The sequence below is a fragment of the Haematobia irritans genome, chromosome 4 (genome assembly GCF_050003625.1).
Source record: "Haematobia irritans isolate KBUSLIRL chromosome 4, ASM5000362v1, whole genome shotgun sequence".
NCBI lineage: Eukaryota > Metazoa > Arthropoda > Insecta > Diptera > Muscidae > Haematobia > Haematobia irritans.
The window spans coordinates 9,693,860-9,704,724 of record NC_134400.1 but is presented as its reverse complement, the minus strand read 5'-3'; the positions used below and the strand labels follow the sequence as shown (position 1 = coordinate 9,704,724).

The window sequence follows — 10,865 nt, the reverse complement described above, 5'->3', positions numbered from 1 at the left end:
TTTAATTTATTTTTCTCAATATTTCGCGATTGCCACACTGAATCGCTTCCTCGGGAAAAATAAACAGAAAATTTTAAAACAAAAATACCTGGGGCTTGAAAAATCAATAATTTATTTATCTATTAAAAAATAGTAGACGAAAATCAAAGAGAAACAATGATAACAAATAATGTTTTATATATATTTTTTAATTGTTAACTTAACTCCCTAATGGTATCAAATATCCACAATAAATATTTTCTATCTTCAATCCCAAAGATAATTGATCCAATTAATTTTTATTTAACATTTTTTCAAACATAAAAATGATAGTGATAGTCAAAAAAAAAATATATTTTTTTAGTAGGCAAAATTATTTTGTTTTTAACAAAAAATTTATTTGAATCAATTAAAGTTTTATTTGAAAAAAAAAAAAAAAATAGTTAAAAAAATTAGGTGATTTTTTTCTTCAATCACAAAAATGGTAGTAATAGATAATCACCCAAGTCAAAAAAATAATTATTTAATGGGTAAAATTAACTTTTTTGCTTTTTATAACTAAAAAGCTATTTGAGTTAACTAAAATTTTAATTGAATAATATTTGGAAAAACATTAGATGATTTTTTTAATCAAAAAATTATAGCGATAGTTAATCAACCAAGTCAATAAAAAATTATGTTTTTTTTTTAATGGGTAAAAATAATTTTCCCTTCTTTAAACTTAAATTTCATTTGAAGCAATTAAAGTTTTAATTGAAAAATTTTGGAATAAAGAAAAACGAAAAAAAAAATTATTAAAAACAAAAAAAAAAATTAGGTGATTTTTTCTTCAATCGCAAAAATGGTAGTGATAGATAATCACCCAAGTCAAAAAAAAAAAATTATTACTTAGTAGGTAAAATTAACTTTTTTTGCTTTTTTTTAACTAAAAAGCTATTTGAATCAATTAAAATTTTATTGAATAATTTTGGAATAAACAACACAAAAAAATTTATTTGGAAAAAATATATGATTTTTTTAATCACAAAATGTTAGTGATAGTTAATCAACCAAGGCAATAAAAAATTATTTTTTTTAATGCGTAAAAATAATTTTTCTGTTTTTTTTTAACTTAAATTTTATTTGAATCAATTAAATATTTAATTGAATAATTTTCGAATAAGAAAATCGCGCAGAAAATTTTTATTTTAAAAAAATTAGGTGATTTTTTTCTTCAATCGCAGTGTAGTGATAGATAATCACCCAAGTCAAAAAAAAATAATAATAATTATTTATTAGGTAAAATTAACTTTTTTGCTGTTTTTTTTTAACTAAAAAGCTATTTGAATCAATTAAAATTTTAATTGAATAATTTTGGAATAAACATCACAAAAAAAAATTATTTGGAAAAACATTAGATGATTTTTTTAATCAAAAAATTATAGCGATAGTTAATCAACTAAGTCAATAAAAAATTAATTTTTTAATGGGTACAAATAAATTTTCCCTTTTTTAACTTAAAGGTTATATGAATCAATTAAATTTGTAATTGAATTGAATAAGAAAAACACACAGAAAAATTTTATATGAAAAAAATTAGGTGATTTTTTTTCTTCACACAAAAAAAATCTTTCTGATTCAATCGAGCAATTAATTGATCCAATTAATTTTAGTAATTAAAATGTTTTCAATCACAGACATGATAGTATCAATTTAAAAATTAATTGAAAGTCAGTTAAAAAATGAATTTATGCTATTAATATTTGTTGTTGATTTTTGTTTCAATTTGTCGAATCAATTAAATTTTTAATTTAATATTTTTTAAATTCAATTAAGATTTTAATTGGAAACATTTTCGTGATTTTTTTTTGTGCAATCAAATAAAATATATTTTTTGTTTTACTTTAAAAATTATTTGAATCAATTAAATTTTTAAGTGAATATTTTTGAAAATTAAAAAAAAAAATAATTTGAAAAAATTTGAATTTTTTTTTAGAAAATTTTTTTCTGTGTTATAGTGGGTACTATGTTCGGTTTTTGAACCGAAAAATAGTTTTTAGGCACGGTTTTTGTTTAAATAAATTAATTTATTTATTTATTTATTAAATTTAACTTAGCTTATATAAATATAAGGCAAGTATAAAGAAAAAAGAAATAGCATTAGCTACAAAGGCTATCAGCTAATAAATTAATTTCAATATATGAAATTGTGAGTAATTGACATGTATATTTTTGCACTTTTAATTTTAAGTTTTAGTTGAAAAACTTAATAATCAAAAGGCTATTACAGAATTTAAATGAAATAATAAATAATTTTTTATTTAAAAAATATTTTATTTATATATTTGTTTTTATTTTTATTTTTTTTTCGTTAAGTTATTTTTATTTGCAATTAAAATCTCAATTGATTCTAATATATATTTGTTTTAACAAATTGGACTTTAGATTAAAGAAATTAATTAATTTAATAATTTTGTTTATTCATTACTTTTTAAATAGATCGATTTATTTTTAATGTATTATTATCACTTTGTCTTATTGCTTACTTAAGTTGTTTTGCATTTCAGCTGATCATATATCATACTATTCTTCGACTATTTATATTATACATATACACAAACAAAAAGTTGTAACTTATTTTCTATATATTTATAAGAATATACGACTAAGTTAAGTAAATTTAACAAATCTGGTCTCTGAAGGTGGACAACGACAACTAAGTTGTCGTTACAGGGTATCTACATACAGTGGTTGTTGTCTTTTTGGTATACCATGGTTTGGTGTGCAGACTATTGGTTATAGGAAAAAAGGTTGATTTTTCAGGTTATATCAATAGTATTAAAACTATTCATAAAGTATGTATTAGAGCCAAATGAAATAAATCCCAAAATCAAGTATATATTTCCTGGCCTTATTTATTTCCAAATAACGAAATTTATCAATCATCAATAATTTTCCTAAAATGCTGACTCATTTGCTCTTAATGCATAATGCCAACTGGGAATTGGTTTGTCCAACATTTAGATCAAAAGCAAAAATTAAAAAAAAAATATTGTTACAAATTTCTTTCAATACAAATCTTGCAGATAAATTCAAATACTTAGAAAAAAATAGTTTTTTCTGTAATCACGAAATTATTTGATCCAATTAATTTTTAATTGATTTTTTTTAATCACAGAAATGATAGACACCAATATTAATTAAGAGATTAATTAAATAATTAACTGATACAATTAATTTATGTAATTGTTGTTTGTTTTAATAAAACAAATTGTTTAGTTAATTAAATTTGAAATTAAATATTTTGAAAAATTCCACTAAAATTTTAATTGGAAATTTTTGTGATATTTTTTTTCGGTGCATCTATATTTTTCCTAAACTTCAAAAAGTTGAAAGACTGAATTTTTTAAATATTTTACTCTTACAAATTTTAGAAAGTCGAAGAAGCCAATGTCTATTTGAATAAAAACATAACTAATTTAGCTGATTGCCACAAATCTCATATTTAGTCTATGATGAAAAGACATCATAATTTTAAGGATATTTACTTAATGGTTTAAACAGGATTTTACATAGAATTTATTTTTTTTATCAGCGCAAAAAAGAAACTTTTTCAAAATTAAACAAAAAAAAAAACAATTTTCCAAACGAAAATGGCGAAACCCTTTTTTTTATTTTTTTTACATTTTTATAAATATGGGAAAAGGGGGTTAAATTTTTAATTGGAAAAAGTTTTGTTATATTTTTTTTTCGGTGCATTCAAATTTTGAAAAACTGCATTTTTTAAAATATTTGACTCTTAAAAATTTTTGGAATGTCGAAGAAGCCAATGTCTATACGAACTATCAACCAGCTAAATGGTTGCCACAATTCTCATATTTAGTTAATAATTATAATCCTATGAAAAAATATAATTTTAAGGGTATTTCCTTAGTGGTTTCAATAGGATTTTGTTTTATTTGTAGGTCATAGAATTTATGCCAAGTTCGACATGTCAGGTGCATCAAAATTTGATTTTTCTATAACTGCAAAACATAAACTTTTCCAATATTAAAAAAAAATCCAATTTTCCAAAAGAAAATGGTGAAACTCTGGTGGTTGAACATTTTTTATTTTTTATAAATATGGTAAAAGGAAAAGTTTTGTGATATTTTTCGGTGCGACAGTTTGACATGTCAAGAGCATCAAAATTTGATTTTTCTATAACTGCAAAAAATAAACTTTTCCAAACATACAAAAAAATCCAATTTTCCAAAAGAAAATAGCCTAACCCTGATTGTTTAAAATTTTTTATATTTTTTTTACAAATATGGGAAAAGAAATAGTTTTGTGATATTTTTCGGTGCGATAGTTCAAGTGCGTCAAAATTTGGTTTTTCTATAACCGCAAAAAATTAATTTTTCCAAAATTAAAAAAAATCAATTTTCCAAAAAACAAAAAAAAACAAAAAATGGCGAAACCCTGATTGTTTCAAATTTTTCATAAATATGGGTAAAGGGAAAAAGTTTGGTGATATTTTTCAAGTGCGTCAAAATTTTATTTTTCTATAATCGCCAGATATACACTAATCCAATTTTCCAAAAGAAAATGGCGTTACCCTGATTGTTTGAAATTTTTTATATTTTTCTACAAATATGGGAAAAGAAAAAGTTTTGTGATATTTTTCGGTGCGACAGTTCGAAGTGCGTCAAAATTTAATTTTTTTATAACCGCAAAAAAAAACTTTTCCAAACATACAAAAAAAAAAAAAAATACAATTTTCCAAAAAAAATGGCGAAGCCCTGATTGTTAAAAATTTTTCATAAAAATGGGAAAAGGGTAAACAGTTTTGTGATATTTTTCAAGTGCGTAAAAATTTAATTTTTCTATAATCGCCAAATAGACACTAATCCAATTTTCCAAACGAAAATGGCGCAACCCTGATTGTTTAAAATTTTTTATTTTTTATAAATATGGGAAAAGAACAAGTTTTGTGATATTTTTCGATGCGACAGTTCGAAGTGCGTCAAAATTTGATTTTTTTATAACCGCAAAAAAAACTTTTCCAAAAATAAAAAAAAAATCAATTTTCCATAAGCAAATGGCGAAACCCTGATTGTTTCAAATTTTTCATAAATATGGGAAAACAGTTTTGTGATATTTTTCAAGTGCGTCAAATTTAATTTTTCTATAATCGCAAAATATACACTAATCCAATTTTCCAAAAGAAAATGGCGTTACCCTGATTGTTTGAAATTTTTTATATTTTTCTACAAATATAGGAAAAGAAAAAGTTTTGTGATATTTTTCGGTGCGACAGTTCGAAGTGGGTCAAAATTTGATTTTTTTATAACCGCAAAAAAAAACGTTTCCAAAAATTAAAAAAAAATCAATTTTCCATAAGCAAATGGCGAAACCCTGATTGTTTCAAATTTTTCATAAATATGGGTAAAGGGAAAAAGTTTCGTGATATTTTTCAAGTGCGTCAAAATTTTATTTTTCTATAATCGCCAGATATACACTAATCCAATTTTCCAAAAGAAAATGGCGTTACCCTGATTGTTTGAAATTTTTTATATTTTTCTACAAATATGGGAAAAGAAAAAGTTTTGTGATATTTTTCGGTGCGACAGTTCGAAGTGCGTCAAAATTTGATTTTTTTATTACCGCAAAAAAAAAACTTTTCCAAACATACAAAAAAAAATACAATTTTCCAAAAAAAAAAATGGCGAACCCCTGATTGTTAAAAATTTTTCATAAATATGGGAAAATGGAAAAAGTTTTGTGATATTTTTCAAGTGCGTCAAAATTTAATTTTTCTATAATCGCCAAATATACACTAATCCAATTTTCCAAACGAAAATGGCGCAACCCTGATTGTTTAAAATTTTTATTTTTTATAAATATGGGAAAAGAACAAGTTTTGTGATATTTTTCGATGCGACAGTTCGAAGTGGGTCAAAATTTGATTTTTCTATAACCGCAAAAAAAAACTTTTCCAAACATACAAAAAAAATACAATTTTCCAAAAAAAAAATGGCGAACCCCTGATTGTTAAAAATTTTTCATAAATATGGGAAAAGGGTAAACAGTTTTTTGATATTTTTCAAGTGCGTCAAATTTAATTTTTCTATAATCGCAAAATATACACTCTTCCAGAATTAAAAAAAAAAATCAAATTTTCGAAGAGAAACAAGCAGAGAAGGAATATGTTCATTTCAAACATGTTTTAAGAGCAAAATGTTATTTTTGTATGGTGACCATGTAACATGTTTGTCACTAAAATGTTATTTTCTCGTCAAATACAACCTGTTTGCCGAAATCAGAAACATGATTTTCGAGAAAATAACATGGTTGCGAAAACCATGTTACATGGTCACCACCTAAAATTTTGCTCTTGAAACATGTTTGAGGTGATCGTATTCCTTCTCCGGGTGAAGTGTCGAAACCCTGATTTTTCAAAAATTTTTTAATTTTTATAAATCTCAAAAAAATCACAAAATGTAAATTTTATTGTGATTGCAATTTCTTCATATTTTCTATCTATGATCATAATCTTATAAAAAAGGATTTTCCATGCTACGCTTTTATCATGTCTGTAGTTCACATATGTTTCCAACAATTTGACAAAATCAAAATTGAACATTTAAATAATCATAATAAAGTAAAATTTTTCAGAATTTTTAAAATTTAACAATTGTGATCAGTTTTCCAATAAACATTAAAGGACAACTTCAAAAAGATCAAAAAATTTGGAATAATTGGAAAATTATAGTTTTCCGATTTTTGAAAAAAAAAACCTAAAAAAATTAGTTTGAAATCAATTTGGAAAATTTATATCAGGCATCGAAGACTTAAGGGAAAAATGCATAAAAACCCCCCAAGGGAAAAAACAATTTAGAGCACAAAATAAGCAATTTATTGTTGTAGATGTTTGAGAAAGGCAAAACATTAACCCTTAAATGCACACTGTATCTTTTAAGATACAACCAGAAAAAAATTCTTACGCCTTAAAATTTGGATTGAATTTTTCAAAACTAAGTTTTTTGCATTCTAAACATTATAACGTGGTTTCAAAAAATATGTTTCTATAGGACTTTTGTGTAAAACGAGACCAAAATTGAAAGAAAATTGAAATGAAGTTTTGGCCGAGAATTCAAAAACCCACAAATTGGAGAATAATTAAATTTTACCAGAAGTAAAAGGAATGTTGTTAAAATATGAATAAAAAATATGAAATAATGAAATATCTCTATTCTCTATACTTTACTACAAATCAAATTGTTTATTTGTAAACAAAAACTTAATTTAATGCGCACTGTGTCTTTTAAGATACAACCACTATGTAAAACAAACAAAAAACACAAAATTCAAAAAAAAAAATGTGCTACGCAAATTTTTTTTTAGAATTTTGCACAATGTTTCATGTGCATTTAGGGGTTAAAATCAATATTAAATACTAATGTTGCTTTTGTTGGGTTCATGAAAATCTCTTCCATTGGTTAATTTAAGATTTTTAAATAATTTTTATAAAAACAAGATTTCTCTAAGTCGGAGAAAGTATATACATATTGTCCATATAGTATTGTTGTTTTGTCTCCTTGATTACAATGAAAAGTTTCTAATTCTAATTTCCATAAAAATTATATACGGAGATTTCTTCGATATCTTCTAATATTGTTGATTGTTTAGTTCAAATGTATTGTTCTAGACCTCAATTGTGACTTTTGTTTTTATTTGTTTCCCCCTTTTTTTATAAAGAATACAAAAAAATAGAAAGTTTAAAAATTAAATTTGAATAGAATCAAAAGTATTAGCACATCAATTGTGATACTTTCATTAAAAACGACAATTTTTTTGTTTACTAGGATCAGCTGTTTTCCTTTACAAGGCCAGTGTTGCCAATTTATATTGAATATCTCATTAGGGAGAAAAAGAGAGAGAGAGAGAGAAAGAAAGAGTCCTAAATGTCTCTACAAATATCCATTATAGTCTGTAACATTCCCAAAAATACCAGAGTCCTCATTATTTATTTGGCCACACCCAATAGTCCATCAATTATGGTGAAAAATTACAACACATTCCTTAAAACGTGAACGCTGTTGCATTTTTCAACAACACACCACTCCACCATCATCATCACCTTAACCAAAGATGGTTAGGACCAGAATTTAAAGAGTATTTCAACGAAATGATTTTAGTTCGACTTGCTAAAAAAAAAAACAACTTACTTCTAAAAAACTATCATAAAAAAAGATTTTGTTTTTTGTGTCGCCTAGTCATACCAGTGAGGAGGTTTTCGGGGGGAGACGAAGACCACAATGTTCAAGATATGCCATTTTTTCAATATCCCAAAAAAGAAGCAAATAAATGGCTAAACTGCCTGGCATAATCTTTGATGCATGCCACTGCAGCTTGTAGGCTATGAAGCGCAATGAGTTCGATGCTTTATGGTATATATGGAGCTGTGTGATGCTGATGACGCTGATGCTGATGATGATGATTGACTACTTTCACATTGGCTACTAATCACGGTGCTTGCTGACATGAAGGAGCTATGGTACATAGCCGTAATTATGATAGGTTTGGGCAAATTGGGCCTGTTGCTGAGCTGCTGCTGCAGCCACTGCTGCCGCTGTGGCATGGGGATGAGGCAAATATGGCAATGTCCCAAATGTATAGGCGGGCAAGACTGGTGGTGAGGCATTGGATTTTCCCGAAGAACCTGCTGGCGAGGCTGAAGGCTTCGCTGGTGGTTTAGGGGCCACATTCGAGTTTTGCCGCATGGGTCTTCGCACAAAGATGTGGGCCACATATGAGGCCACTATAAAGGCGATGCTCGATCCCAAGATAATTCCAGCCAATACGTCAGACCAATGATGCCAATAATCCGAGATCCTTGATAGGGCCACATACCAGGCAAACATAATGAAAATGAATTGCAGCAAATGTTTGAGTAACTTGGATGCCCTAGTGCTTAGACAGGCCTGTAGATAGAAGGCCAAATAGATCATGGCATAGAAAAAGATACTGGAATGGCCACTGGGAAATGATTGGCCAACCTGCAGCAAATTTGATTCGGTCATATTTTCACCCACACATTGATAATCCTCGATGTAGCGGCCAAAATTGAAGGAATCCTTACACGTGGAACCATCCGGCATTTGGGGTTGGCAGACAGCAAAGAAATGTGGCCTCAGACGGCCCACAGATATTTTCGTTATATGAGTGGCCACCAGGGTCAAAGCCAAACCGAAAAGATAATAGCCCAGCTGGGCATAACAATGCATGACGCGTTCACCCAAACGGCAACCTTGTTTCGTGTTCTGAACCGAGCATGATTTGCGTTTGTCTCCTCCACCGTTTGGCAATTGGGGAGAAAGTTGCTTGAACAATTCTATGACCACAATCACGGAACAAGGCACAGCCAAGACAATGCTGACCATCAAGGTGACACTAATGGTGTTTTCTCTGAGGGGATATTGCAGTGACTCATCGTTGCAGAAGAAGCCTCGTTTGTGTGGCCTAAACCATTTCCTTAGGGCCAATTCACTTAAACACACAGCAGCAAAGATCACCAAGTCAAAGGCAATGCGGGCAAAACTCTTTAAACGTTTCATCATGAACTTTAAACGGAGATCCGTCTCCAACAGTCTTCACTCTAACTAAGATATTCTGTGAAATCTTTGATCTCTTTTTTTTGCGATTTATTCTGTAAAGCACAATTTTTTGTTGGTTTCTTCTGCAAAGTCTAGCTCTAGCTGATATCTTTGGATTTTTTTCGTTTCAATTTTGTCCATTCGTTTATTTTCTTTCTTTTAATTTTCGGAAGACACGTTCAAGACGCGACGAATACCACCAAGCCCACCGTACTACAACACCTATCTCGCGCAGGTTTTCGTAATGACTAAACTGAAGACTCAAAATAACATGGCTTAGAGGAAGGTGCTGTTGCTGTTACTGCTGCCCGTTTACAAAAAAAATCCGCCATGCACCAAACAATCGTGCTTAACTTAGTGCCACTTGTTGTTGTTGTTGTTATTATTAGTATAGGCTTTACTCTCACCTTAATCCACAATTATACTCTCTTCATTCACTCATCATGTTAGTCTCAATGAATACTCTCACACTGAACGAAAGAGGGATGGCCAAGAGGGTCGAATGTGTTACAAGATGGGTGTTTTGAGTGTTCAGTTATCATAAATAAGCGTAGCTACCTAAAAATTATGTTTACGTTATATTCCCTGGCCTCCCTCTCTCATTGGGAAGAAGAAGAAGAAGAACAAAAAAACAACTCTCAATGTTTTGTTTATTGTGAAAAATAGCACCACCATTATAACACTAAACTCTTTAGCTGTGAATTTCAAGTTTCAGTTATATGCACAATGGGTTGAGAGTTACTACAAATATTGTAAGCTGAAATTATTACAGAGTGGCTGAAATGTAAAGCAATAAAGCAAAGCGTTGTATTTTATCAAAATCTATAGAAGGTTTTGTCAAAATTTTATTTCTATAAAATTTTCAGAAAATTTTACTTCTACAGAAAATTTTATTTCTATAGAAAATTTTCTGAAGAGTTTATTTCTATAGAAAATTTAGCCAACATTTGTTTTCAATAGCGAATTTTCGAAAAAAATTATTTTTATAGAAATTTTTTTGATAATTTTATTTCTATAAAAAATTTCTGAAAAATTTATTTCTATAAAAACAATTTCTGAGAATTTTATTTCTATAGACAATTTTTTGAAAATTTTATTTCTATAGAAAAATTTCTGAAAATTTTATTTCTATAGAAAAATTTCTGAAAATGTTATTTCTACAAAAAAATTTTCTGAAAATTTTATTTCTATAGAAAATTTTCTGAAAATTTTTTCTATAGAAAGTTTTGTCAAAATTTTATTGCTATAGAAAATTTTCTGCAATATTTT

General features: G+C 27.4%; 1 protein-coding gene across 1 annotated transcript; it reads right to left on the bottom strand.

The window, feature by feature from the left end:
- Positions 1-2,417: 2,417 nt before the first annotated feature.
- Positions 2,418-9,865, bottom strand: LOC142233614 (putative phosphatidate phosphatase). The gene has a single exon (XM_075304603.1). It carries the CDS (start codon positions 9,558-9,560, stop codon positions 8,493-8,495), a length of 1,068 nt encoding a protein of 355 aa, XP_075160718.1. The 5' UTR covers positions 9,561-9,865; the 3' UTR covers positions 2,418-8,492.
- Between the last annotated feature and the right edge of the window lie 1,000 nt (positions 9,866-10,865).